Consider the following 27,676-nt stretch of genomic DNA (forward strand, 5'->3'; position numbering starts at 1 on the left):
CTGGCAGGCCTGTGGTGTACCTCTTCCAAGGACCACATATAGTGTATGAGGGTCTGTGTTCAATATGGGTGCAGATATAGCCAACCAAACAGACTTATAGAAAGTCATAGTCAAATCTCTGCAACCAAACATTATCTTCCCTCTTTTTCAATTGCAACAAACAGTAGCTTTCTACTGTAGAAACAAGGAACTGCAGATGCTGGTCCTCAAAACAAAACACACAAAGTACTGGAGTAACTCAGTGGGCCAGGCAGCATCTCTGGAGAAAGTGGGGAAGTGACATTTTGGGTCTGGATTCTTCTTCAGATATTGTGGGAGGCTGAGGGGGAGGGGGGGGGGGGGGGGGGGGAGCAGTGAAGAAAGCTATAAGAGAGAGGGGCAGGACAAAGTATGGCAGATATTCGGTGAACACAGGCGGGGGGGGGGGGTTGATAGGCAGATGGTTGGACAAAGGCCACAAATGGAAAAAAAAGTGTCAGACAAAAATATTGAAGAGTTGCGAATTGTGAGGCTACAAGAATGAATGTAAGCAGGGGGGAAGGGAAGATTCCTGCCAGTCTTTCAAACTTAATTTTTGTACCAGTGTATCAGCCATTAATAATTTCTGTACCGGAACATCCAGACCCTTCATGGTAGAGGAGATGAAGCTTAGGGCAGATCAGCCCGTGTCTGTACTAAATGGTAGGGTAGCCTTGAGGGACCGTGCCCATCTCCTGCTCTGATTTTCTTATGTTCTCATCTTACAGAATGGCTAGATTTACAATTCTTAGGAAATCGTTTTGTCCTTTCCAAACCGCCCACATTGAAAAACTGCTGGGGTTTTATCCTTTTACATGATCTATCCACGACCTTACTCACATCTGTGCAATGAATTGCATTTGCTCAGTAATATATGAAACACTTTATTAGGGAATATACTCCCCATCCCTCTGTGTCAATACTGTATCTTTCAATCATTTAAAAATGGGATGTGCAAGGGCAAATAATGCATGCCACAATAAATGACAAGTAAATGAGTGAGGTGGGGTAGTTGAAGATAGTTGAAGTCAGAATCCTGGATGCTGCTACTGACCAAAACATAACTGGACCAGCCACGCAAGAACCATGGCTACACGAGCAGGTCAGAGACGTGGTATTCTGTAAGGAATGACTTCCAACATTCCAAAGCCTTTCCAACATCTACAAAGAACAATTCAGACGGGTGAAGGAATACTGTGCACTTGCCTGCATCTATGCCGTTCTAACAGCTACCAAAATGCACAACCATCCACATCAAAGCAGCCCATTGAAGAATCAAGAGACTGCAGATGCTGGAATCTTGAGCAGGGTCAGTAGGGGGCGCTGCGAGAAGGCTGCCCTGCCAGCAGCGTGTCTGTTATTTCTACTTTTTTGTTTTTTTTAGTGTGTCCAAATGTTTGTTTTAGTGTCTTGTGTAGGGGGAACCGCTTTCCGTCGCCTCCTCCACGGAGAGGCGACTTTTTCCATGTCGCGTCCCTCGCGGCCTAACAGCTTGGATTGGAGCGGCCTTTCCCGGAGTCGGGCCCGGAGTTTCAGCAGCGTGAGCAGCGTGGACTTTTCATCGCGGAGCGGGCGAGCCCTTGCCGGGGTCGCCAGATGGGAGTGCTCCGATCGCTGGTCCGTGGACTGTTACATCCCGAAGCCGCGGTCTGTGGAGCTTCTAGCCGTGGGCGCAGCGTGGACTTACCATCCGGAGCCTAGGTTACCTCACTGGGGACAGCCAGAGAAGAGCTCCGACCGCCAGCCTGTGGCCTGCAACATCCTGAGGCCGCGGTCTCCGGTAGGAAAGCGCCGATGCGGGACTTCCAAGCCCCGACGAGAGGGCCTGTACATCCGGTCGCCCGTAGCGATGACGGCAGAGGTTTATAGCCCCGACCAAGGGTGAAAAATGGAGGAGGACTGACTGTACTTTGTGCCTTCCTCCACAGTGAAGAATGCTGTGGTGAATGTTTGTGTTAAATCTTATTGTGTATTGTGTGTTCTTTTTTGATTGTACCGCTGCTGGCAAATTAATTTCACTGCACTAATATGTGTATGTGACGAATAAAACTGGATTAATTGATTGATTGATTGATTGATTGAAAACAAACTGCTGGGGGAACTCACAATGACATGAAGCATTAGAGATAATGGAGAGACACAGTCCCTTGTCTCTTCGTTATAAATAGTCCCTTTGGCCCACCTTGTCCAAGCCGATCAAGTTGGCATCCTGGGTGCATCTGATTTGCCATATCACCTCTAAACCCTTCCTATCCACATATCTGTTCAAAATATCTTTTAAAAGTCACAATTGTATCAGCTACTATAGCTTCCTCTGGCAGCTCAATCGGGAAACAGACTACCCTCTAAATGAAAAAGTTGCTCCTGGGGTCCCACTTTAATATTTCCCCTCTCACCATAAGTCTATGCACTCTAATTTTAGAATCCTCTACCCTGGGCAAAGGACTGCAAGCATTCACTTTAGTTAACAGCATTGAGGAGGGAAATGGACAGATGGTATTTCAGGGCAGGACCTTGCTTTAGATTGACACTCCATGGACCATTCTCATGATTTATTTCAGCACTGGCACACAATGGCTGCTGCACAGAACACATTGCAGGTACTAATCTCGGCTGCTGTAACAGAAGCTCGCAAAGCCGTGATCTCTACCACCAAGAATCTATACACTGTAAATGGCTTTGATTGTATTCATGTAATGTCTTTGCACTGTCTGGTTAGCAGGCAACAAAAGCTTTTCACTGTACCTCGGTACACTTGACAATAAACTAAACTGAAGAAGGGCAAGGGTAAAAGGTTTGCCCACACACACAACCTTGACAAATTATATTCCATCATTATCGCTGGATGTAAACCTGGATTTCCATCCCCAACAGTGTGGTGGGAATGCCTCACCATAGTGATCAATGCAATCCAACAAGACAGCTCATTGGGTAATAAAAGCACGTTTTGCCAGCAATGTATAGTCCCCCATATTTTTGTTGTTAAATTGTTTTAAGCGGCAGGAAAGATTAAGTTACACAAATACATTACTGCATCAATTTAGAATGAAAAATCATCCTGAGATTACAAGGTTGCATAAATAAACAAAGAACCTGCATCGAATTAAGAGCAAAAATTTACATCCAGCATTGGATAAGTGATATGCCATTTAGAACCGGAATCAGGAGACATTCCCCTCAAGGGGGTGAACCTGTGGAATTCTATAACCCAGGAGGCAGTGGGGGGGGGGCCAAGCCAATACATTCAGGGAGGAGAAGATGAAAGGGAGCAAGGGACAAAGTGAGAAGCAGAAACAGGTGTAGCATGTTGAAGCAGGGCCGAAAGGCCAATGACCACTCCTGTTCTCTCGGTTTTTATTTCTATCAGAGAACGTAGGGTAATGTCTGAGGTAAAATAGCCGAGAGACATGGAGTCATACAGCATGGAAACAGACCCTTCGGCCCTGCTTGCCCATGCTAACCAAGGTGCCCCATGAACACTACTCCCACCTGCCAGTGTTTGGCCGATATCCGTCTAAACCTTTCCTATCCCTGTACCTGTCCAAATATCCTTTAAATGTTATTATAATTCCTGTCTCAAGTACCTCCTCTGGCAACTCATTCCAGGCAAGAAAATTATGCTCTGAGGAATATTTCTGTAAATGCATGTTGGTGTGTGTTCACTGGATTACTCCTTTGGAGTCATAGAACATTTCCAACGCACAAATTGTGCTGATTGAAAAAAAAAAGCTGCCTGATTTATCCGTTATGTCTTGGACGTCCAACCACATATCCAAGGACTTCTTAAATACGATGAGGGATTGTGCCCCATCACCCAGTGCGCTCCAAAACCTCACCACCTACTGATTGTGATGTCTTTCCTCATTTCAGGTGTAATCCTACCCCTTATTTAAAAACTATCCCCCATTTTTTGGCTAATTTCATAATGGAGATAAGTCCTCATTTACTCTTGCCCCAGGCTACCAGAACATGTATATAGCTCAATTAAGCTCCAAGGGAATTAAGTTCAACCTATCCGATCTCTCCTGATAATTAATATTTTCCAACAGCCATTCTCTAGACTGTTGTTTGTTGAGAGCTAAGATTTTGAGGTCTCCTCGAGTTAAATAGAGTTGGGCCTGGACATGTAGTGGGATCTAACTGACGCACCACAACACCATTTCATTTACAGTGTGAGTGTGTAACAGCTTTGCAGGGTCAATCAGATCATGTGATTTTCAATGCTGATTCCAGTAAAAACCTATTGATGCATTGTTTGCAAATTGCAAGGTGCAGCATCTAGTTCACTCTCCCTTTACCTCTAGGGCCCTGGTTCCTGCATTTCCTTTAGCACACTAGGGCCCCAGTTGCTACATCCCTTTAACTGACTGGGTCCTCATTTCCACCCTCCCTTGCAGCTCATCAGGTTCTAGTTCTCAGACTACTAAGCTCACTAAAAATAATGTATTATGTTGTTGTCTTTTTTTTAATGAATTAAAACTGTGGAGTATTAAGCGGAATCATATCCAAAAGGTCAGAAAATGTACTAGTTTGATGTTGCCAAAAGCTCAAGTATGCTTGATTATTGTGGCTTTACTTTGTAACATTTATTCTCGTGAGTAAAGAGGGTCACTGGAAATCAATATGGATATTTACTCAGCACTGGTGAAACTGCATACTAATGATTGATTTCCAATTATGGTTCTGAAGGCACACCAACACAAAGGCAGGAGTATAACTTTCAAGATAGATGGACATTCATATTGGTTTAAAAAAAAAGAGCTCGGAGTCGTACAACACAGAAATGGCCCCAGCACATCCATGCTGACCTTTTTTGCCCATCTACACCAATCCTATTTACCCACATTAAGATTGTATCCTTTTACTTCTTGCTTATTTAAGTATTTGTTCAAAAGTCTCTTAAATATAGTAATTGTAATTGATTCCACCAAGTCCTCTGGCAACGCTTTCTAGACATCCACCATGTGTGTAAAAAAAAAACAGTTCATCTGCAGTTCCCTCTTAAACCCTCTTTAAAACTTCGTCCCCTCATCTTACATCTACACTCATCTACCCAATGAAACTCATATCATAAAAAAAAGGTTCTGACTATTACCCTATCTATGCCTCGTATAATTTTATACACCATATGAGATCACCCCTTAACCTCCTTTATTCCAAAGAAAACAAGCCAAGCCGATTCAATTTCTCTCATTAGCAAGTTCGTCAAAGCAGGCAGCATCCTCGTGAGATTCCTCTGCACCCTCTCCAACTCCTGCTCCTCCAACGTGTGGTCTCACATCATCTGACTTTGGTGCCAAGTGTTTGATACTTGAAATCTATTCTGAAGCATAGTTTAAAAGTTTTAGGCAGCTCAATGAACTAGCTGGGATCAGTTTGTGCATTATCTTCTACACCCCCCAGTGTCAGCAAGTGACCTAACTCCCTCTCAACAATGGAATTTCAATGACTTTGTAAGCTGATGAGCAAAGAGCCGAGTGAAATGCTCTGACCATGATTATAGAGTGATGAGAATCCAATGATAAAGTTTTGATATGTCACCTACACATTGCATTATTGGACTTTTAAACTCATCTGTGTAATCTGTCAGTAAAACTGGCAATGTCGGATCTAGACAATTAAAGTTTGAGCTTACAGCCAAAGAAAGTAAAGTCGAGAATCTAGAAGGGTTGTCTTGTCATTGATTACGAGAATGTGTAAAATGGGATATTTATGTGCCATTTCCGAATGTCTGCTCTTGACAGGCAAGGTTCTTATTTTCCTTACTTTCACCATTGAATGCGGCAAGTGCGGTGAACTCTGCGGCTGATTTCCTGCCCCTCATGAACTCAGCTGCACCTGCAAGAGAAACAACAGTGAAAAGAAAATAATGCACAAAAGGTGGGCCCGAAATGAATAGCAGACTCAAAACATGAAAGAATCAATGCTCAAAGGGATGGAAAGCATTGATGCCAATGCATAGTTGTCCCCACCAGGAATATTCACTTCGTTTTCTTCATCGCTGCTCGTGTTTAACCTTCTACTTGCAATTTGTACACAGGCATTGCTGGCGAGGCTGGTCCGTATTCTGAGGCACTTTAATCTCCCCTGCCTTGAACAGCTGCAGCCGGCGAGCTTTGTGCGTTGCAATGCTTGCCAAGCGGTTAGACACTTCTGCCCTACGGCTGGGATGCTGCAATTATCCTTTTTGTGCCGGCACATCTTCTTAAACCTTGCATAAACTGAACTGCAATTCGGGGATCTCAGACAGCTGTGTTTCGCTGACGGGCAATCATTGCCTTTCCTTGTGCTTTTATTTGTGTTCATCATCCGTAAGCGTCTTTTCCATTCTGGTGGCACTCCCGAGCTAAGGGTAGGTGCCCTGGATCGCTCTATGTGGAAGAGAGTAAATGTTGAAATGCCAAAGGCCATGAAAAGATTATCCAAAACACATGAACACATCTCAGCAATAACTTTGATGCACCTGTTTAAACTCCTAACTCTACGGGATTAAAGGTTTCTTTTTGATTTCCACATCTAAAAGGCAAATTCTGCCATATTTAAGGAACAGGAAAAGGATATTGTGCAAGAAAGTTAGCCTGTTTTTAGTTAATCCCAATTTTACCTCTCAATCCTTCTTTTCTTCAAAACTTGTCCTTTTAACAACGACCTTTTGCTCATAACTTGTTCCATATGTTTATTTACTGCCTTTAATGTGAAATGGCCTTAACCAAATTCCCTATTTACTCTTAACTGCACAAGGTTTTGAGCTGTGGGGTGCTTTTTTGCTGATTGGTACTGTTCCAGTGTAAATACTTAACAACACTTCTGCCAAGTTTGCTCTGCAATCCTCAAACAGGTGTTAATTCTGGGTGAATCTGTCACCTTATTTTTCCATTGCTAGAGGTTGAAGAATGATCAAACACCAGTCTGTTTGCAATTTCATTGATCCCACCTCATTATACACGTGCATGTGCTGCATTTACCTTCTTGGCTGCTGCACTGTCTTCCAAGTTGTCTGAAAAAGTCGCATGATTTATCTTCAAGGCAGCTGCACTCTCTAAATGCCGGGTAACTGTTGGCTAAGTGCTGAATGGTTATGTTACAACTGCTGTGATCCTTTACTGTGCAAGCGTCACCTGTAATGCATTAGAAGAATAATATATTTGAGTTTTTTTTTGATTCGCCAGAATTCGGATGATTTAGTATAGTCTGAATTATTCAAAGCAGCCATGGTTCAAATTACAGCTATGGAAATGACCCAACCAAGTCCATGTTTTCAATTTTTACCGGTTCTGTGAAGTTGCCTTCAGAAGAGTCTTTCCATATGAAATATCTCTTTTGGAAAAGGTTCTATGGCTCTCTTACTTTATTGTTTCCATCTCCGAATGAAGAACAAGCCGGATAAAATGCGATCCATTTCCCCAGCCTGCCACTAAATTAGCTCCAGTCAAACATTGGCCGAACAAATGTAAAGAGATTGCAAAGTTAGTTCTTTTATTTTAGTCAGATATCTCAGCAATAGCTGAATCCCTTTGTCGACTTTAAGACAACTTCAGTTGGGTGTGTGAAAGATGATTGCTCGGGGTAAAAAATCCACCCCACATTCTTATCATCTCTCCCAGATTTTATCATTCACACCTACCAATTCACACATAACCATGTAATAACCATGTTTACTTGCATTGACTGTCTTTGTACGGTGATTATTCTCATACTCAGTTGTTGTTTTTAGCTTATGGAGAGATAAAACACTCCTATTCTGCTCCAGTGCTAGATATCAGACAACAGACTGGTGCAGCCAAAAGAGCTGCTGCCTCACTGTTCCAGATCTCTGGCTCAATGCTGACCTTCAGTGCTCCTTTTGTTGCACCTTTTTCTTGCCCCTTCTCTCTGTGACTGAGTGGTTTCCTCCGGATGCTCCAGTTTCCTATCATACCCCTAAAACGTGTGAATTGGTAGGTGCGAATGTAAAAATCTGGGAGAGTTAGTAAGAGTATGGGGTGTTGGGACTGAAGGCAGATAAATCCTCAGGGCCTGATGGTCTGCATCCCAGAGTACTCATGGAGGTGGCCCTAGAAATCGAGTATGCGTTGGCGATCATTTTCCAATGTTCTTTCGACTCGTGATCAGTTCCTGCAAACTGGAGGGTAGAGAGAAAATGGGGAATTATAGACCAGTTAGCCTTACATCAGTAGTGGGGAAGATGCTTGAGTCGATTGTTATAGATGTTATAGCAGCGCATTTGGAAAGCGGTGACAGGATCAGTCAAAGTCAGCATGGGTTTATGAAGGGAAAATCATGCTTGACTAATCTTCTTGAATTTTTTGAGGATCTAACAAGTAGAATGGATAAGGGAGAGCCAGTGGATATGGTGTATCTGGACTTTCCAAAAGCCTTTGACAAGGTCCCACACAAGAGAGCAAAATTAGAGCACATGGTATTGGGGGAAGGGTATTGACATGGATAGAGAACTGGTTGGCAGACAGGAAGTAAGGAGTAGGAAATAATGGGTCCTTTTCAGAAAGGCAGGGAGTGACTAGTGGGGTGCCGCGAGGCTCGTTGCTGGGACCCCAGTTATTTACAATATATATTAACAAATAAGACAAGGGAATTAAATGTGACATTTCCAAGTTTGCGGATGACACAAAGCTGTGTGACAGTGTGAGCTACGAGAAGGGTGCTATGAGGCTGCAGGGTGACGTGGATAGGTCACCCTGTGAGTGAATGGGCAGATGCATGGCAGATGCAGTATAATGTGGGTAAATGTGAGCTTGTCCACTTTGGTGGCAAGAACAGAATGGCAGATTATTATCTGAATGGTGTCAGATTAGGAAAAGGGGAGGTGCAACGAGACCTGGTTGTGCTTGTACATCAGTCACTGAAAGTAAGCATTCAGGTACAGCAGGCAGTGAATAAAACTAATGCATGTTGGTCTTCATTGCGAGCCGAATTGAGTTTAGGAGCAAGGAGGTCCTACTGCAGTTGAACAGGTGAGACCGCACCTGGAGTATTGTGTGCAATTGTGGTCTCCTAATTTAAGGAAGGACATTATTGCTATTGAGGGAGTGTAGTGTAGGTTCACCAGGTTAATTCCTGGGATGGTGGGACTAACATATGATGAAAGAATGGGTCGACTGGGCTTGTATTCACTGGAATTTTGAAGGATGAGAGGAGATCTTATAGAAACATATAACATTCTTAAAGGATTGGACAGGCTAGATGTAGGAAAAATGTTCCCTATGTTGGGAGAGTGCAGAACCGGGGGTCACAGTTTAAGAATATGGGGTAGGCCATTTAGGACTGAGATGAGGAAAAACGTTTTCACCCAGAGAGTTGTGAATCTGTGGAATTCTCTGCCACAGAAGGCAGTGGAGGCCAACTCAGTGGATGTTTTCAAGAGGGAGCTAGATGCAAGAGCTCTTAGGGCTAAAGGAATCAAGGGATTTGGGGGAAATGGCAGGTACGGGGTACTGATTTTAGATGATTAGCCATGATCATATTGAATGGCTGTGCTAGGTCGAAGGGCCAAATGGCCTATTCCTGCACCTATTTTTCTGTGTTTCTATGTTTCTGTAATAAAAACAGAAAATGCTGGAAATACTCAGCAGGTCAGGCTGCATCTGTGGGAAGAGAAGCAGAGCTAAGGTTTCCAGGTCGAAGACACATTGTGTTCAGGCCCCATTCACTACACAGTTTCAATGAAAAAAAAAATGAAATGAAATGATTCAATTTATTGTCATTGTCAGTGTACAGTACAGAGACAACGAAATGCATTTTTAGCATCTCCCTTGAAAGGGAGACACAGGGCGTCGCGGTGTGCCCGCGCCTGCCGCCGTAACATTCCATTACAGGCAAAGGTGAGTGAAGTGTCTTGCCCAAGGACACAACGACAGTATGCACTCCAAGCGGGATTTGAACCGGCTACCCTCCGGTCGCCAGCCGAACTCTTAGCCCATTGTGCTATCTGTCGTCCCACTAATAATGTACATATAATGCCCACGGCTGACTTTTGCCTTAAGCAGATGGACAATGCAGCATTTTACAAACCTCAGGGAATAAACCTTACAACTGATTTGGAGGCATAAAAGATTGGCGGTGCTGAAATCTGGACAACAAAAAGAGTTGCTGCAGGAACTCAGCGTCTGTGGAATTAAATGGACAGTTTGGGGAAGGGGATTTGGGGGAAGGAGCAAAGAGAGGAAGGAAGTAAGGCATGGAAGGAAGCTGGGCAGCAAGCGAAGGAAATAAATTGTGCCTCCACAGTGATGATGAAAGACTGCATCCCTGTGTGGACCTGGAATACCTTGTCACTATTGTTTAACATTGGAAATACGCCTGTGCGTAGAGTTCACCTTACTATGAGCGCAAGTGTAGTTATTGCTGACCCAGTGTTGTGACCGATGCCACACATCCCACCCATGGCCCTGAATTTTACACACCTCAATCACATCTCCCGCCACCTCCATGAGCCATGATCACATTGAATGGCGGTGCTGACTCGAAGGGCCGAATGGCCTACTCCTGCACCTTTTGTCTATTGTCTAGTGTCTATTTCCACCAAGGAATGCAAACTTGGTCTTTCCAGTCTCTCCTCGTAACTGAAATGCTCCATCCCTGGCAACACCTCAGTGAAATTCCTTGATCCCTCCCCAGTTACTTCCGATAGTGTGGTGATTGGAACTACACACAGTAATTCAGCTGTGACCTTACCAATATTTCATAAAGCTTTAAGTGAGAAGCAACGATAGGGAAAGTAGACACAATTGCTGGAGAAACTCAGCGGGTGAGGCAGCATCTCTGGAGCGAAGGAAATAGGCAACATTTCGGGTTGAAACCCTTCTTCAGATGCTGAGCTTCTCGAGCGCATTTTTGTCTACCTTCTATTTTCCAGCATCTGCAGTTCCTTCTTAAGCAATGATATGGACTTGACTGCTTTATATTGCACTCGAACTAAACCAAGTCCCTATCTGTCCCATTTTAGGATACTCTCTTGAAGTCTCCAACTTGCAATCTCTCCATCAATTTACAGACGTGGTTGTAAACATTGCAGTACCGTGTTAATAATGTAAGAGTAAACTTACTGTGTAAAAGAGAGGTCATAAATAGAGAGAAGCTATTTTCTCCAATCCCTGAATTGCTAATGGGATGACCCTCGTTTATTACCATTGAAAGAGCAGAGGGAGTGATTAATTAGTTTATTTCAAGGAGAGTTTGGCCATAATATTTAACTTAACAATCAGGAACTGCAATGAAAGCAGAATGTATAATTTCCTGTAATAGGGAGGTAAATATTTTGAAAAATAACTTAAGGAAATGGATGCAAGGGCCGGGAATGGGGCTATGAAATATCAAACACTAATCTAATGTAATAACGAAAGCTTTATAATGCTTATTCCACTAATTAATGAAATAACCTTTATATATATAATCATCGTCCACTTAAAATATCACCGAAGGAATTTACAAAACAAGAAAAACTAAAATAATTCTTTTTGCAATTGACATCTCTAATGTCTTCATGTTTTACATTTTAAACACAGAATAAAACTTTCAATTGACCAAGATTTCATTCAATTTCAAATCAGTATTTTAATATCCCAATATTGTTCATTTAGAAATAAATTCCGCTTTTATATCCATTTAGGTAGCGCAAGAGAAACAGCTGTTTTTTGAATGTGGAAAATTAGAAGCAAAATATTTGCAACGTTAAAAAGGACACCCGTATAAACATAAGCTTTTGTCATTGTTTAATGCAAGCATGTTTACAACACAGCATTCATTTATGTACCTGTCTGGTTGCAGACATCTTCAATTAAGTTCCATACATCCTTACAGCCACCTGTGTCGGCGATGCACCATTTCGTTACCTGGAGACATTTGGTGGTTTCCAGACCAGGACCATTGGTGATTTGAGATATCAAAATTGCTGCTAAAGAGAATAATGGAGAAACATTGTTATATAGTGTTCAATCCGGCCACAGTGGTTATATCTGTGCAGGATAGCACCATGGGCATCATCAACATTAGCAGGAGGATGACATATAGTTCAACAAAACTTTCTTCTCTACCCTTTAATATCAGTGCAGGTCCTCCCCTCTTATTCTTCATGTCATTTAATTTCTACAATAGTCAAAAACCCATCACTCTCTGGCTTGTGTTTATTCAACCATGAAACATCTGCAATTGGTTGTATAAAACTCCACAGATTTACATTTCTCCACAGCACACTCCAAATTATTCTTCGCTTTTCAGAGCCAAAGGAAAGTTTACTCCTGATCAGAATCTTTCATGTTGTAACATTTTCACCTCTCAGTCTTCTAAACCCCAGAGACCATGGGCCTATCTTATTCAGTCTCTCCTCACATAGGGCGACAGAATGGTACAATGGTGGTAACAATAAGGGCGGCATGGTGGAGCAGCGGTAGTTGCTGCCTTACAGCGCTTTCAGCGCCAGAGACTCGGGTTTGATCCCGACTAAGGGGGCTATCTGTACGGAGTTTATACGTTCCCAAGTGACCGAGTGGGTTTTCTCAGAGATCAGTTTCCTCTTACGCCCCAAAGACGTACAGGTTTGTAGGTTAATTGGCTCGATATAAATGTAAATTGTCCCTAGTGTGTGTTGGATAGTGTTAGTGTGCGAGGATCGCTGGTCGGCACGGAATCAGTGGGAGGAAGGGATATCTCTAAACTAAACTAAACTGGTTAGAGCCGTTGCCTCACAGAGCCAGAAACTGGGGTTCATTCTTGAGTGAGGAGAAACCACCAGGGGCGCCGGGGAGATGGGCCGCCCTGCCGGCAGTAGTTCGTTTTTCCATTATTTATGTTATTTTTTAGTGTGTTAAAAGTTTGTTTGAAAGTTCTTCGGTTTGTTTTATGTGGGGGGAGGCGGGGGAGGCGATCGGGGGAGACTTTTTATTCAAATTCCTATCTTGCCGGAGATGTGATTATTTTCGGATCACATTCTCCAGCGTGCTCTGCGGCCTTCCATCGCTGGAGCCGGAGGCCTCCTCGGACTGTCGTGAGCCCCACCGCGGGGCGCGGACTTAGCATCGGAGCTGATCCCTTGCCTGGGATCGCTCCCACCACGACCACCGTGGACTTTACCATCAACAGCTCGCAATCTTTGGGAGAGGCTAGACGAGAGCTCCAACACCGCAGAAGGTTCGGCCAGCCCCGGCGCGAGGTTCGATCGTCCAGCGCGGGGGAGCTGACATCCCCCTGATGCGGGAGCGAATCGCCTCGATGCGGAGGGCCTGAACGCCGCCGCTACGGGAGTCAAGATCGTTCCGTTAATGGAGGCTCGAGGCCCACGACCAAGGAAGAACTAAGGGAAAGGACTTGAACTTTATTTCGCCTTCTATCACAGTGAGGAATGTGTGGGAGTCACTGTGGTGGATGTCCATGTTACAATGTGTTTTTGAGTGACCTGTTGCTTTTAATTGTATGACTGACCTGGCCAATGAAATTTCCGCGTATGTTGCAAAACACACTTGGCGAATAAAGTGTGATTCTGATTCTGATTCTGAGTATACCATTCCGTCTTCCAATTCTGTTGCTATTTCTGAGAGTGACGTTTACTTAGCATTTTCTCATTTCTTGTTTCCCCACATTACTTTAATGCAGAGAACCAAAAGGGAATGCGAATAAAACCAAAGTCCTGGACCAGTGTCCTCCTGGAGAAACCCACCCCCCGCATCAATGCCTGAAATAAAAGTTATTGGCAGGTTATTAATCAACATTAATCAACATCACATCCACATTATGCCTGGTGACACCAGCATTGACAGAGAACTTCCAGCATACCTAAAGGCAGATGCATCAGCTTCCAGTTCAAGACAGTGATCAAAGTGTTTGAAGAATTCCACATTTGGAGAGGTCATGGATATTGAACATAGAACAATATAGCACAAAAACAGGTCCTGTGCCGAACCTGATGTCAATACCATCACTTATCTTCCTGCACATAAAACATATCTCTCCATTCCCTGCATATCTATATGCCTATCCAAAAGTCTTTTAAATGCCTGTATCATATCAACCCTAACAGCACGATCCAGGCACTCATAACCCTCTGTGTAGAAAAATGGCCACACACATCTTCTTTAAACCTTAAAGCTATGCCCTCTAGTATTTGATTTTTTCACCCTGAGGAAAAGATTCTGACTGTCTACCCTAATATCTCTCTCTCTGTATACACTTCCCTGGCTCGTGCTCCCTTTGTTGTCATCAAATCAAAATAATTTACTGTGATGGCACAGTGGTGTATATAGTAGAGCCCTTAGCTCACAGCACCAGCCACCCATATCTGATCCTGATATCAGGTGCTGGCTGTGTGGAGTTTGCATGTTCTCCCTCTGGGCTTCCTTCGGGTGCTCCGGTTTTCTCATACATCCCAAGGACGGGACGGGTTAGTAGATTAATTAACTGCTGTAAATTGCTCCCAGTGTGTAGGTGAGTGGTTGATTCTGGGGTGAATTAAATACATTGTGTGGAGAATAAAATGGGATTGACATGAAATTAATGTAATTAGGTGTGTGTTTGTCAGCACAGATTTGGTGGGCTGAAGGGCCCGTTTCCGTGCCATATGACTATGATTGCCTTCCATAGGAATTCAACAATGTGATAAAATCATCTATGCCCTGTATCCTGGAAAAGTCGCCATACCAAGCCAGGAAACAATGCTTCCCAGAGACTGGCATCTGTATGAAGAGGTAGCTGTACAGGTGAGTTCCATGCAGTCAATTTGAAAAAGGATGAATAGGTTGGGTTCTTTTTTCCTTGGAGTGTAGGATATTGATGGGTGTCTTGATAGGAGTTTACAAAATCATGAGAGACATAGGTAAAGTGACTAGCCATTGGATTTTGCCCAGGGTTGGTGAGTCTAGAGAAGGTGAGCCTCGAGAAACTAGAGAAGGCTGAAGAATGGTCCTGACCTGAAATGCCAGCTATCCATGTCCTCCAGGGATGCTGCCTAACCCACTGTTTTACTCCAGCATTGCATGTCTTTCTGACTCTCACATTGGAGTGCACAGGTTTAATGCGAGAGGGGAAAGGGGACCTGAGGGGCCAACATTTCCACACACATGTTGGTGGAATCATAGAAGATGTTGCCAGAGAAAGTGGTGGAGCTGGTTCTTCTTGGTTTCTTGGTCCTCCAAAATATTCCAAATGGAATTTAAACTGGAGGTGGGTTAAATTACAATATTTGAAAGACTCCTGGACGGGTGTATGGGAAAGAAATGAAGGTATATGGGCCAGGAACAGGCAAGTGCGAGTAGCCCGGTTCGGCAACTTGGATGGCATGGAAAAGTAGAACTGAAGGGCCTGATTATCTGCCGTATAGCTCTATGAGTCTAAGGTTAGCCCAAATTCCACTCTAGGAATTGCACCGTGGCACCTGGAGTTGGCCTGTCCAGTCTGTGGCTGGGGTTCTGAAACCCATGGAAGATGAGTTTGGCATTCAGCACTTGGCTTGTCAGCATAGTGCTAGAGATGTTGCATTACATTGCCAGAGACCTGGGTTTGAACCTGTCTACAGCTGCTGTCTGTGCAGAGTTTGTACATTTTCCCTGTGACCCCATGGGTTTTCTCTGGGTGCTCCAGTTTGTACAGGGTTTGTAGGTTAATTGGCTTCGGCAAAAATAGTAAGTTGTCCCTAGTGGGTGGGATAGTCCTAGTGTACAGGGTGATCACTGGTTGGCATGGTCTCGGTGGGGCCGAAGGGTCTGCTTCTATGCTGTATCGCTAAAGTCTAAAGTAAAGGCACTCTGCCACAGAGTGTGAAGGATGAGTAAAAACACAATCACACTGTCGTGGGTGATGGTCGCTGCGAGCAAACACACCAACCTTCCTTCACCATTGTGTCTGTTTGCGGATTCTATTAGTAGTTGTATTCAGAAAGAGGTGACTGTCAGCCCCTTTAATTGCATCAACAGATGAGATTGTGAAGACAGGGGAGAAAGGAAACCATAGAGAAAGTTGAAAACAAGAACGATCATTTTAATATCAAGGTGAAAGTTAATTGGGTTAATATTGAACTGCACAGCATCATGTCAATTGTATACACTGCATCAATAGCGCTGTTTCTGCAGTAATTGGGCATTAGCTACACAATTAGATAGACTGCTTAAGCAGCACCACGAGTTAATATGGATAAATTCACAACCACTTTCTGTGGATGTTCTTTGCCGTCAGAAGCATTTAGAACAATACTCCCATTGAGAATCTAACCCCTCTGCAAATTATATTGTCAATTTTCTGTCCAATTTGCGCTGTTCACATTCAGGGAAAAGCTTTCATCTACTTTATAAAAATCAAAATATAATCTCACCTCGCTTACCCTAATCCAGTCAGTTGATTACATCCTTAAAGATGCTCATGAATGTTTTAATCACAGGCTACTGTTCACTTCTGCTGGCTTTGCTTAATTTCCTTCAACCTCTCAAACTGACTCTTAATTGTTTTCTTTCAAGGAGACACCAATATGCTTGCCACTGTTATGACCCAGCTACCCAGTCTATAATTCCTCTGACCTTTCTGTTGAAGAATGCAATCACATTAGCTGCCTTTCCAATTCTATTTCCACTAAAGCAGCCTATATTACCACCTTCATTTATTTTAATTTTCACAACACAACATGCTGGTTCCTGTAATATTAATATCAATTTTAAGGCATGAGCATCATTTTTGCAACTGATCTATTTCCACGCAATTTAATCACAAGACTGGAAATATTGCTGAGAACTAGAGTGAATAGTGATGCATACAAGTATTGTTTAAGTTACTTATATAAGTGGTTATAGAAACGTAGAAACATAGAAACATAGAAAATAGGTGCAGGAGTAGGCCATTCGGCCCTTCGAGCCTGCACCGCCATTCAAATGATCATGGCTGATCATCCAACTCAGTGTCCTGTACCTGCCCTCTCTCCATACCCCCTGATCCCTTTCGCCACAAGGGCCACATCTAACCCACTCTTAAATATAGCCAATGAACTGGCCTCAACTACATTCGGGATACTGAGTTGGATGATCAGCCATGATCATATTAAATGGCGGTGCAGGCTCGAAGGGCCGAATGGCCTACTCCTGCACCTAATTTCTATGTTTCTATTTTTCTATGTAACTACATTCTGTGGCAGAGAATTCCAGAGATTCACCATACCCTGTGTAAAAAATGTTTTTCTCATCTCAGTCCTAATAGATTTCCCCTTTATCCTTAAACTGTGACCCCTTGTTCCCCAACATCGGGAACAATCTTCCTGCATCTAGCCTGTCCAACCCCTTAAGAATTTCTATAAATCCCCCCTCAATCTTCTAAATTCTAGCGAGTACAAGCTGATACTTACTAATTAATATGTTCCTGCTATGAGTACATCTAATAATGTTTTATGGGGATACAAGGAACTGCAGATGCCGGAATCTTGCGTCGAACACAAAATGCTGGAGAGTCTCAGTAATCCATCCATGTCGATACAGGGATCTGCAGATGCCGGTTTACAGCAAAAGACACAAAGTGCTGGAGTAACTCAATAGGTCACACAGCATCTCTGGAGAACATGGATAGTTGACATTTCAGGTTGGGACCCTTCTTCAGACCCATCCATGTCTGCTAGAGATGTTGCCTGACTTCCTGAGTAACTCCAGCACGTTATTTATTTATTTATTTTATTTTTTTTTTTACTTCTTTTAAAAAAAAAATATACCACTTTGTTTTTCGAGCTTTAAAAAAGGTAGAAATAAAAGAAGTAAGGAAAGTGAGCAAGAGTCGTGAAGGTGCAGGAAAGTGTTGGGAAAAGAAAGCCCCTTAGAGAAGAAGTTAGAGAAGGAAGTAAAGAAAGGAAATAAGACCCTAGAAAGAGAAGGAAAAAAAAGGAGAAACAATCGCTCTATTATAACACAAAACTCCGCAAAAAAGGATATACCAACCGTGTTTTTTTTACCCCCCGTTACCAGATCCTGGTACCATTTATTTTTTAAATTACTATTGCACCTTATGCTTGTAATAGTTCCATGAATGCAGACCACGTCTTTTGGAAGTGGTCTGCTTTGCCTGCTAGGAGGAGTCTCATCTCTTCCAGGTGTAATGTTTCGAACATGTTTGAAATCCACATTTTTATTGTTGGTATTGGAGCGTTTTTCCAGAATTTGAGTATAAGTTTTTTCCCATTCTTAGCCTGTAATTAAGTAAGTTCTTTTGAAACACGTTTAGTTTGGGGTTACCTTCCGATATTCCAAAAATGATCCATTCTGCTTTTGGTACAAGTCTTATTTTAATTAATTTTGTGAAGATTTCAAATATTTAGTTCCAGAAATTTTGGATTTTTATTCAAAAAACAAAAGAATGCGCTATGGTAGCTTCTTGAGACTGACATTTATCACAAGTGGGTGAGACATTGGGGAAAACTTTATTTTGGTTTTTGAATAATATAGTCTATGTAATGTTTTGAATTGAATTAGAGTATGTTGTACGTTGATCGAGCATTTATGCACATATAGTAAGTGTTTATCCCAGTTCTCTTTTGAAATTTTTATAGCTAGTTCTTGTTCCCAGTCTCTTCTAATACCATCGGTTGAAGGTAATTCTATATTTAAAATAATGTTGTATAAGTATGATATTAGATTTGCTGATTCAGCCTTTGTCTTCATGGCTTCATCCAATATGTCTGGGGGCATGTTATGATAGTCTTTTGTGTATTTTTTCAGATAGTCACGGATTTGAAGATATTTAAAATATTGATTATTTTTCAAATTATATTTCAGTTGTAATTGTTGAAATAATAATAATTTTCCTAATTCATACAGGTCTCCGAGCAGTTTGATTCCCATTCTTTCCCATTGTGTAAATGATTTATCTATAATTGAAGGTTTAAACGACGGTTTATTGACCATTGGCATTAAAAGAGATAGATTTCTTAATTTTAGATTCTGTTTTATTTGTTTCCAAGTTCTAATTGTGCTATGTATCATTGGATTTTTATTGTAATTTTTGTTATTCATTGGTGAGAGTAGAGTCGCTCCTGTATTACACGGAGAGCAGTCCTCTCTCTCCATTACAATCCAGTCCACCTGCTGGGCAGAGTTGTTCAGCAGGTGAATCATATTTTTAATATTTACTGCCCAATTATAGTACATAAAGTTAGGGAGCGCTAGACCACCCATCTCTTTTGGTTTACTAAGGTGTGCTCTTTGTATTCTGTGGGATTTATAATCCCATATAAAGTTTGTATTGTCTGAGTCTAGTTTTTTGAAAAACCTTTTTGGAAAATATATAGGTATTGATTGAAATATAGGATTTGTGGTAAAAAAGATCATTTTTATAGCATTTATTCGACCTATTAAAGACATCGGGTGTGTTTTCCAGAATTTGATTAGATTATTTAGTTTCTTAAGTAAGGGGCTATAATTGGCATTAAACATAGCGTGATAGTTTCTAGTAATTTCAATTCCCAAATATTTGAATTTTTCTGTGGCTATTTTAAAGGGGAATTTCAAGAGATGTGTTGAGTCTTTCGGTTTTATCGACATAATTTCACTTTTGTTCCAGTTTATTCTGTATCCTGAGAAAGATCCAAAGTCCTCAATTAGATTTAATATGTTTGGTATACTGATGGCAGAGAATTCCAGAGATTCACCACACTCTGTGTAAAAAAATGTTTTTCTCATCTCAGTCCTAAAAGATTTCCCCTTTATCCTTAAACTGTGACCCCTTGTTCTGGACTTCCCCAACATCGGGAACAATCTTCCTGCATCTAGCCTGTCCAACCCCTTAAGAATTTTGTAAGTTTTTATAAGATCCCCCCTCAATCTTTTAAATTCTAGCGAGTACAAGCCGATACTTACTAATTAATATGTTCCTGCTATGAGTACATCTAATAATGTTTTATGGAGATACAAGGAACTGCAGATGCCGGAATCTTGCGTCGAACACAGAGTGCTGGAGAGTCTCAGTAATCCATCCATGTCGATACAGGGATCTGCAGATGCCGGTTTACAGCAAAAGACACAAAGTGCTGGAGTAACTCAATAGGTCACACAGCATCTCTGGAGAACATGGATAGTTGACATTTCAGGTCGGGACCCTTCTTCAGACCCATCCATGTCTGCTAGAGATGTTGCTTGACTTCCTGAGTAACTCCAGCACTTTATGTTCTAAGTATCAGATTATTCAGTCCCACATCTTTGTCGATGACCATTCTACCTCCTATAGCCCCACTGGTACATGATGAAAGTACATCCTCAGTTGGGTCTCTATGTACAACAACTACACCAATAGTTGGCAAATCCATAATATGTCATTCTGGCTTAAATTTCACTATTACTGTTAGTACTTGGTTAGAACGTATGCTAGTGTGTGTGTTAGTACTTGTTTTCTATGTAAGGTTTTATGTTTATCTGCCCTATATTGTCACTGTATTTGGGGTAGGTTTCTCTATATGGCATATGGCATAGAAATTGGATCAATTTTACAGGTGTGAGTGAAATGCATAATATCGAGGAACATCTTTCTCACTTTTCTTGTCAATTTACATCCATGTTGACAAATGAGATCACTGCATGCACAACTTGAAGATTATAGGGGTCATGCCAACATTAGTCTGGGAGGCAATAAACCTTTCTTAGTTGGCACAAGCACTCATTACAGAATTTCTTCTAAGTGACCAATTCGCTCTGATCATGCTATTAAAAAAGATGTCTTTATTGCCACGTCTATCTACAGTGAAATAATTTTATTTTTGCACAGTTCAATGTCAATTCTACTAGATATTGTGCACAATCATACTTAGAGGGTATGGTAATAGACCACACTGCATCAGTAGACATGAGTCGTCATATTTTTGACACCATCTTAAGGTCATGTCACAAGGAATAGTAGAATTAGGCCATTCGGCACATCAAGTCTACTCCGCCATTCAATCATGGCTGATCTATCTCTCCCTCCTAAACCCATTCTCCTGTTTTCTACCCATAATTCCCCGAAGAATTTCACAGATTTACCACCCTCTGACTAAAAACATTTCTCCTCATCTCCTTTCTAAAAGAATGTCCTTTAATTCAGAAATTCTTGTAGTCTGAAGTCCAAAATTAAAAAAAAATCTTAGAGTCTTAACTTGGCTGTAAAGGCCATTGTCCTGTCGATGACACAGGGTCATGTCGCAGGGCTGGGGCTAGGCAAAGTGTCATTATCGTAATATAGAAAGAATGAAATGTGCAAGGATGTTTCTTGCATTGGTCTTGCATCACATGTCTCAGCGAATTCACATAAAGAGGCTCCCATTATAATTAATTACTTTGATGTACAACTCACTCTTGTTGTGCAGATACATACCACAAACAGTAATTGGCAGTGAATGAACAATTAATCTTTAATAGGCGTGTGGAGCAGTGTGCGAAACATGTGGTTAGTCAGTCTGATTGCATCAGTCTTCTGGCTGACTCCCGCAATCAACATTATCCCAATCCTCAATTTACCAGAAAAATTCTAGTTGGTGAAATTTCTATGTTAAGGTACCTTCCCCTACAACCACAGAAGATGCAACACCTGTCCCTATACCTCCTCCCTCGACTCTGTCCAGGGACTACGAGAGTCCTTTCAGATTAGGCAGAGGTTCACTTGCACCTCCCCCAACCTCATCTATGTATCCGTTGTTCAAGATATGGACTCTTTTACATCGGCGAGACCAAACGTAGACTGGGCGATCGTTTCACTGATCACCTTCGCTCAGTCCACCTGAACCAACCTGATCTCCCGGTTGCTAAATTGAATTCTTCTTCCAATACCTCATACATACCCTTTCTGTCCTTGGTCTCCTCCATTGTCAGAGTAAGGCTTAATAGCAAATTGGAGGAACAGCATCTCATATTTCACTTGTGCAATTTACAGCCCAGTGGTATTCCCTCTCTCTCTATCCCTCCCCCAACCAAGTCATTCTAGCTTCTCGTTCTCACCCAACAAACGGCTAACAATGGCCTGCTTCCTTTAACATCATCACTTTTATGCATTGCTCCAGCTTTTTGTGTCTATCTTCACAATAGTCCACAAATATCCAATAAGTTGCACACTAAAGTATATGAAAGCTCGATATATTCTGCTTCTGTGCCTGAGCAATGGGCAATCCCAAAGCACCGATTGCATTAATTGTTAAGCATATAAAGCTGTCCAGCCATAGATAGAATTTGCTGTTACTCTGCATGCATGCAAACAATTGGATATGTAGCATTAATAAAGAGATTCACATTATAATCCAATACATATTTTATCACATTTTAATTATTTTAAATATTAACATTATTTAATTGTAACATTAAATATGTGTTTCACTTTATTTTTTCAACAAATAAGCTATGTTGTTGCGGGACTCTTCCCGGATCAGTTCCCAGTGGCACAGTGTTGCTGCCTTACAGCGACAGAGACACGGATTTGATCCTGACCACTGCTGTTGTCTGTACAGAGTTTGTACGTTCTCCCTCTGACCACATGGGTTTCCTCCGGTTTCGTCTCACACTCCAAAGGTGTACAGGTTTGTAGGTTAATTGGCTTCTGTAAAATTGTAAATTGTCCCTGATATGTAGGATAGCACAAGTTTAACGCACACTCGGCGGGCCGAAGGGCCTGTTTCCATGCTGTATCTCTGAAGTCTAAAGTAAAGTCTAAAGATATGTTGCTTGGTATTTTTCCATGTATTCATTAATTATATTCTGCTATATGGATGGCCGCTTGTATTTATTCATTCGGCCCTTCAAGCCTGCACCGCCATTCAATATGATCATGGCTGATCATCCAACTCAGTATCCTGTACCTGCCATCTCTCCATACCCCCTGATCCCTTTAGCCACAAGGGCCACATATAACTCCCTCTTAAATATAGCCAATGAACTGGCCTCAACTACCTACTGTGGCAGAGAGTTCCAGAGATTCACCACTCTCTGTGTGAAAAATGTTTTTCTCATCTTGGTACTAAAGGATTTCCCCTCTATTCTCAAACTATAAACCCTTGTCCTGGACTTCCCTAACATCGGGAACAATCTTCCTGCATCTAGCCTGTCCAACTCCTTAAGAATTTTGTAAGTTTCTATAAGATCCCCCCTCAATCTCCTAAATTCTAGCGAGTACAAGCCGAGTCTATCCAGTTTTTCTTCATATGAAAGTCCTGACATCCCAGGAATCAGTCTGGCGAACCTTCTCTGTACTTCCTTTATGGCAAGAATGTCTTTCCTCAGATTTGGAGACCAAAACTGTATGCAATACTCCAGGTGTGGTCTCACCAAGACTCTGTACAACTGCAGTAGAACCTCCCTGCTCCTATACTCAAATCCTTTTGCTATGAATGCTAACATACCATTCGCTTTCTTCACTGCCTGCTGCACCTGCATGCCTACTTTCAATGACTGGTGTGCCATGACACCCAGGTCTCGTTGCATCTCCCCTTTTCCTAATCGGCCACCATCTAGATAATAGTCTACTTTCCTGTTTTTGCCACCAAAGTAGATAACCTCACATTTATCCACATTATACTGCATCTGCCATGCATTTGCTCACCCACCCAGCCTATCCAAGTCACCTTGCAGCCTCCTAGCATCCTCCTCACAGCTAACACTGCCCCCCAGCTTAGTGTCATCCGCAAACTTGGAGATATTGCCTTCAATTCCCTCATCCAGATCATTAATATATATTGTAAATAGCTGGGGTCCCAACACTGAGCCTTGCGGTACCCCACTAGTCATTGCCTGCCATTCTGAAAAGGACCCGTTTACTCCTATTCTTTGCTTCCTGTTTGCCAGCCAGTTCTCTATCCACATCAATACTGAACCCCCAATACCGTGTGCTTTAAGTTTGTATACTAATTCTTTATGTGGGATTTTGTGTCTATCTTTGCAATAAACTTCAAATTTGTTAATTATGCTACTGCCTTAAAATGAATAAATAATACAAATTGTTCAGCTACATGTGACCATACACAAGTCATGGGAACATAGCATCATAAAGGCCCTTCAGACCAATTAGTCCATGCTAACAAAGATGACCATCATTTTAGGGCAGACACCGGGTTCAATCCCGACCTCTGGTGCTGTCTGTGTAGTGTTTGCATTTTCTCTCATTGACCGTGAGGGTTTCTTCCAGGTACTTCTCCCACATCCCAAAGATATGTGGGTTTAGAGGTTAATTGGCCGCTGTAACATTACCCCTAATGTGTAGGGAGTGTAAGCAAAAGTGGGATAACAGAACTAGTGTGAACAAGTAATCAATGGTCAACATGGATTTGATGTTTCTATGCTGTTTCTCAAAACTAAACTAATCCATTGCTCATTCAAAGTAATCTCAACATAAAATGAATTACGTTATTAATAGAAGTTTGTGCTTAAAATCATGGATTTTTGCTTCCTTTCACAAGGCAGATCAACCGATTTAACATTCATCCCGGTCTAAGACATAAACATTTTTTATGGCTTTAACACCCAGAAAATGTTGTAGTAACTAATTCTGGATTGTTGCTGATGCAAAAGATAATTTCCATAATAATGCTGAGTGTACCATGTGAAAAATTGTTAATATCCCTAAATAAAGTTGAATTGAAGTCTGAAGAAGGGTCACGACCTGAAAAGTCATCTATCCATTTTCTCCAAAAATGCTGCCTGACCCACTGAGTTAATCCAGCACCTTGTGTCTATCTTTGAACTAAAGCCTGACTTTACTATGTGGCTAACTTTACTGACGCAAGTCAACACACAACATTTGCTTAAAACCATTAACATTAATTAACTCGTAACCATGAAAATGCAATTTGAAGGAATCGTAAAATTCTATTTGTCACTTTTAAAAACAGCCGGGTGCAGTTGGAATGTAGAACTCGAGGGAAAAGAGCATGAGAGTTGAACCGATAATGTTGTGAGACTAATATTGGTGAACACACTTACAATCTATTGTGGGCACAATGGGGACTCTTAGTAAATAAAACATAAAGTCCTGGAGTAACTCAGTGGGTCAGTTACACCAGACCCGCCGAGTTACTCCAGCACCTTGTCTTTTGCTTAAAATTCCAGCTTCTGCAGTTCTTTGTGATCTCCCAATTTTTATTATGCTTGCAGTTTCCTTTCTCAGAGAAAGCCGGCCAGTATTTACTTTCATAGTGGATATTGTCATAATATTCCTGTTCCTTCGCTACAACAAAAAATATATTGACTGGAAGGAGAGCTTCCATCATCATTGGAGTTAGTCAGTGATTTTAAAAAGCTGTTTGAGAAGCAAAGTTGGGAACAAATCCATTCAGGTATGGACAAATTAAATTGCAGAGCAAGGCTGAGAGACTGAATGGACTATGTCTATTCCTCTGGCCTCTGCCTCTTCTGTAAGAGGACTCCGTTTCTCAAAACAAAAAGAGTGATAGTGACCAGATTAAAGATTTCAATCTAGAATTTCTGGTTGAAAACAAGAGATGACTATAATGATCATCTACCAGCCCCTGCCTCACCACTCCCCCACTTTTCTTAATGGCTATCTACCTTGTCTACTTTCAGTCCTGATGCAGGATTTCAATCTGAAATGCCCACAACTCCTTTCCTCCCCACAAATGTCGGTGGATCCATTGCATTCATCCTGCACTTTGTTTAATGCTCCAGATTCCAGCATCGGCAGTCTTTTGGATTTCCATTATAATGACTTATTTGTGGTAGGTAAGACTAGACAAGGCTCACTGTCTGGTCTGTAAATTATAGAGATGATGAACAGATTTGAGCAGATTGGTCTGCAGAAGAACAAAGGATAATTACACAGTTCCAGCAGGGATTAACATGCAATGAATTCCAGTCACCGTGACTTATTTTGGGTGTTGTAATCAATGACCCTGCTGTACCAGGCACACAAACATGGCAGTTGTCTTTTAGAAGAGGCTTAGGTTCATTATTGCAAGTCTAGGGAGGTACAGTGAAAAGCATTGTTTTGTATGCCATCCAATCAGTTAATACTATACTTCAATACAATCTTCAAACCCAAGTACAATAGGTAGAGCAAAGGGGAAGGTACAGAGTGCAGAATATAGTTATCAGCATTGAAGACTGCGTATGTTTAGCTTTCAAGAGCTGTCGCAACATAGAGACTGCTGGAATCTTCATGTTAACCATTAGTAAACAGGACAGACAGCGATAAGCCGGGAGCAGCAGTCTAAGCACTCACCCAGTGCTGATCTTGATCAGCTCTGCATGTCCTGGGAAAGCAGGCATTTACTCCCCACTAATGCTGGCTCCCATTCTCTAGGCCATCAAATCATTTATTTACAACATACTAATTTATCTAATGTAACATGCTCTTTTCCCAACAGACATTTAAGTGTTTTAGCAAATTCGTAATTTAACTTGCACATACTCTAGTTTCAGCCTTGTGAAATGTTACCAATCAGCAATGGGGGGGGGGGTATTCAGATTGGTGGGGGGGGGGGGGGGGGGGGGGGGGGGTGGTGTTGAAGAGATGGAATCGCTACCCATTGTGCCTTTTAGTAGGCTGAGAGGTTTTGAATCAAATGACCTGAAGTATTGTCCAGCGAATAAAGGTACCCAACCCAGCAATGCACCTCCACACTGACTGATCATCAGATGGCATTCACTACAGAAACCACTGTGTTAAATAATGGAAAGTAATATATACACGTTAAAGATTTATTAGCAACCTGAGGGGCAACTTTTTTCCACACAGGAGCTGGTGGGTAAATGGAACGAGCACCCAGAGCAAGTATTTGAGGCCGGTTTGATAAAAACATTTAAAAGATATTTGGACAAGCACATAGAAAGGAAAGGTTTTGAGGGATATGGGCCAAACGCGGGGCAGTTAGGATTCGCATTGATAGGGCATCTTGGTCGACATGGGCAGGTTGGGCTCGTTTCCATGCTATACAACACCATGACTCAAAAGATCTTTCTAATCTAACATTTGTAATTGATGGGTTAATACTTTGGTGTTAATATCATTTATAAACAAATTTAAGTACATATTAAAGTCACCAAGTTGTATTAAAAATGTGAGCTAAGAAATTTCACACAAATATTCCCACAATATCCTAATGAAGCATGCAATATTGTGCAATCATAGAGTTATGGAGTCATATAGCATGGAAAGATGCCCTTCGGCCCAACTCCTCCATACTGATCCAAATGTCCCATCTGAGCTACTCCCATTTGCTCACGTTCAGCCCATATCCATCCAGACCCCATCTATACATGCACCCGTCCAAGGGTCTTTTAAATACTGCTATTGTACCTGGCTCAACTACAGCCTCTGGCAGCGGGTTCCATATACCCATCATAGATGGAAAATCACACAGAGGTTGCAGATACACTTGATGCTGCGAAATGTGCACCTCTACTTTCTTTGAGCAGTGATTGGGGGAAGAAGCAGTTAAATGTTTTGAAACGGCATCCCGCCCTGAAGCATTCTACCAGCGCCTAATCCGATCTGCCCTTTATTCAGCGAGAGTGACTAATGAGAGCTGCCTATTTCAGAAAGTTAGACCGTCTGATTTTCTCATCTACGAACCTATAGATCCCAATTGTGGTTATAATTGTGCCTAGATTTAACATGGTGGTATTTCTATAGACACTAATATCCTGCTTTAATCTCATTACGAGTGAGCGATTCTTTATCATGAAACAAGTGGAATTTACTAAAAGGACGTACAATTTTCCGGAGC

The 27,676-nt window shown here is 41.9% G+C and overlaps 1 protein-coding gene across 1 annotated transcript in view; it reads right to left on the reverse strand.

Moving 5' to 3' along the window:
- The window catches only part of gfral (GDNF family receptor alpha like), a 67,327-nt gene that overhangs the window by 38,991 nt on the left and 660 nt on the right, over positions 1-27,676 (reverse strand). The window contains exons 2-5 of the mRNA XM_055635222.1: positions 11,789-11,929; positions 6,984-7,136; positions 5,991-6,389; positions 5,785-5,856 (exon numbers count right to left, since the gene is read on the reverse strand). Of these exons, the coding sequence (XP_055491197.1) occupies positions 5,785-5,856; positions 5,991-6,389; positions 6,984-7,136; positions 11,789-11,929 (765 nt within the window). The remainder of the gene's footprint in view (positions 1-5,784; positions 5,857-5,990; positions 6,390-6,983; positions 7,137-11,788; positions 11,930-27,676) is intronic.

The sequence above is a fragment of the Leucoraja erinacea genome, chromosome 5 (genome assembly GCF_028641065.1).
Source record: "Leucoraja erinacea ecotype New England chromosome 5, Leri_hhj_1, whole genome shotgun sequence".
Taxonomy (NCBI): Eukaryota; Metazoa; Chordata; class Chondrichthyes; order Rajiformes; family Rajidae; genus Leucoraja; species Leucoraja erinaceus.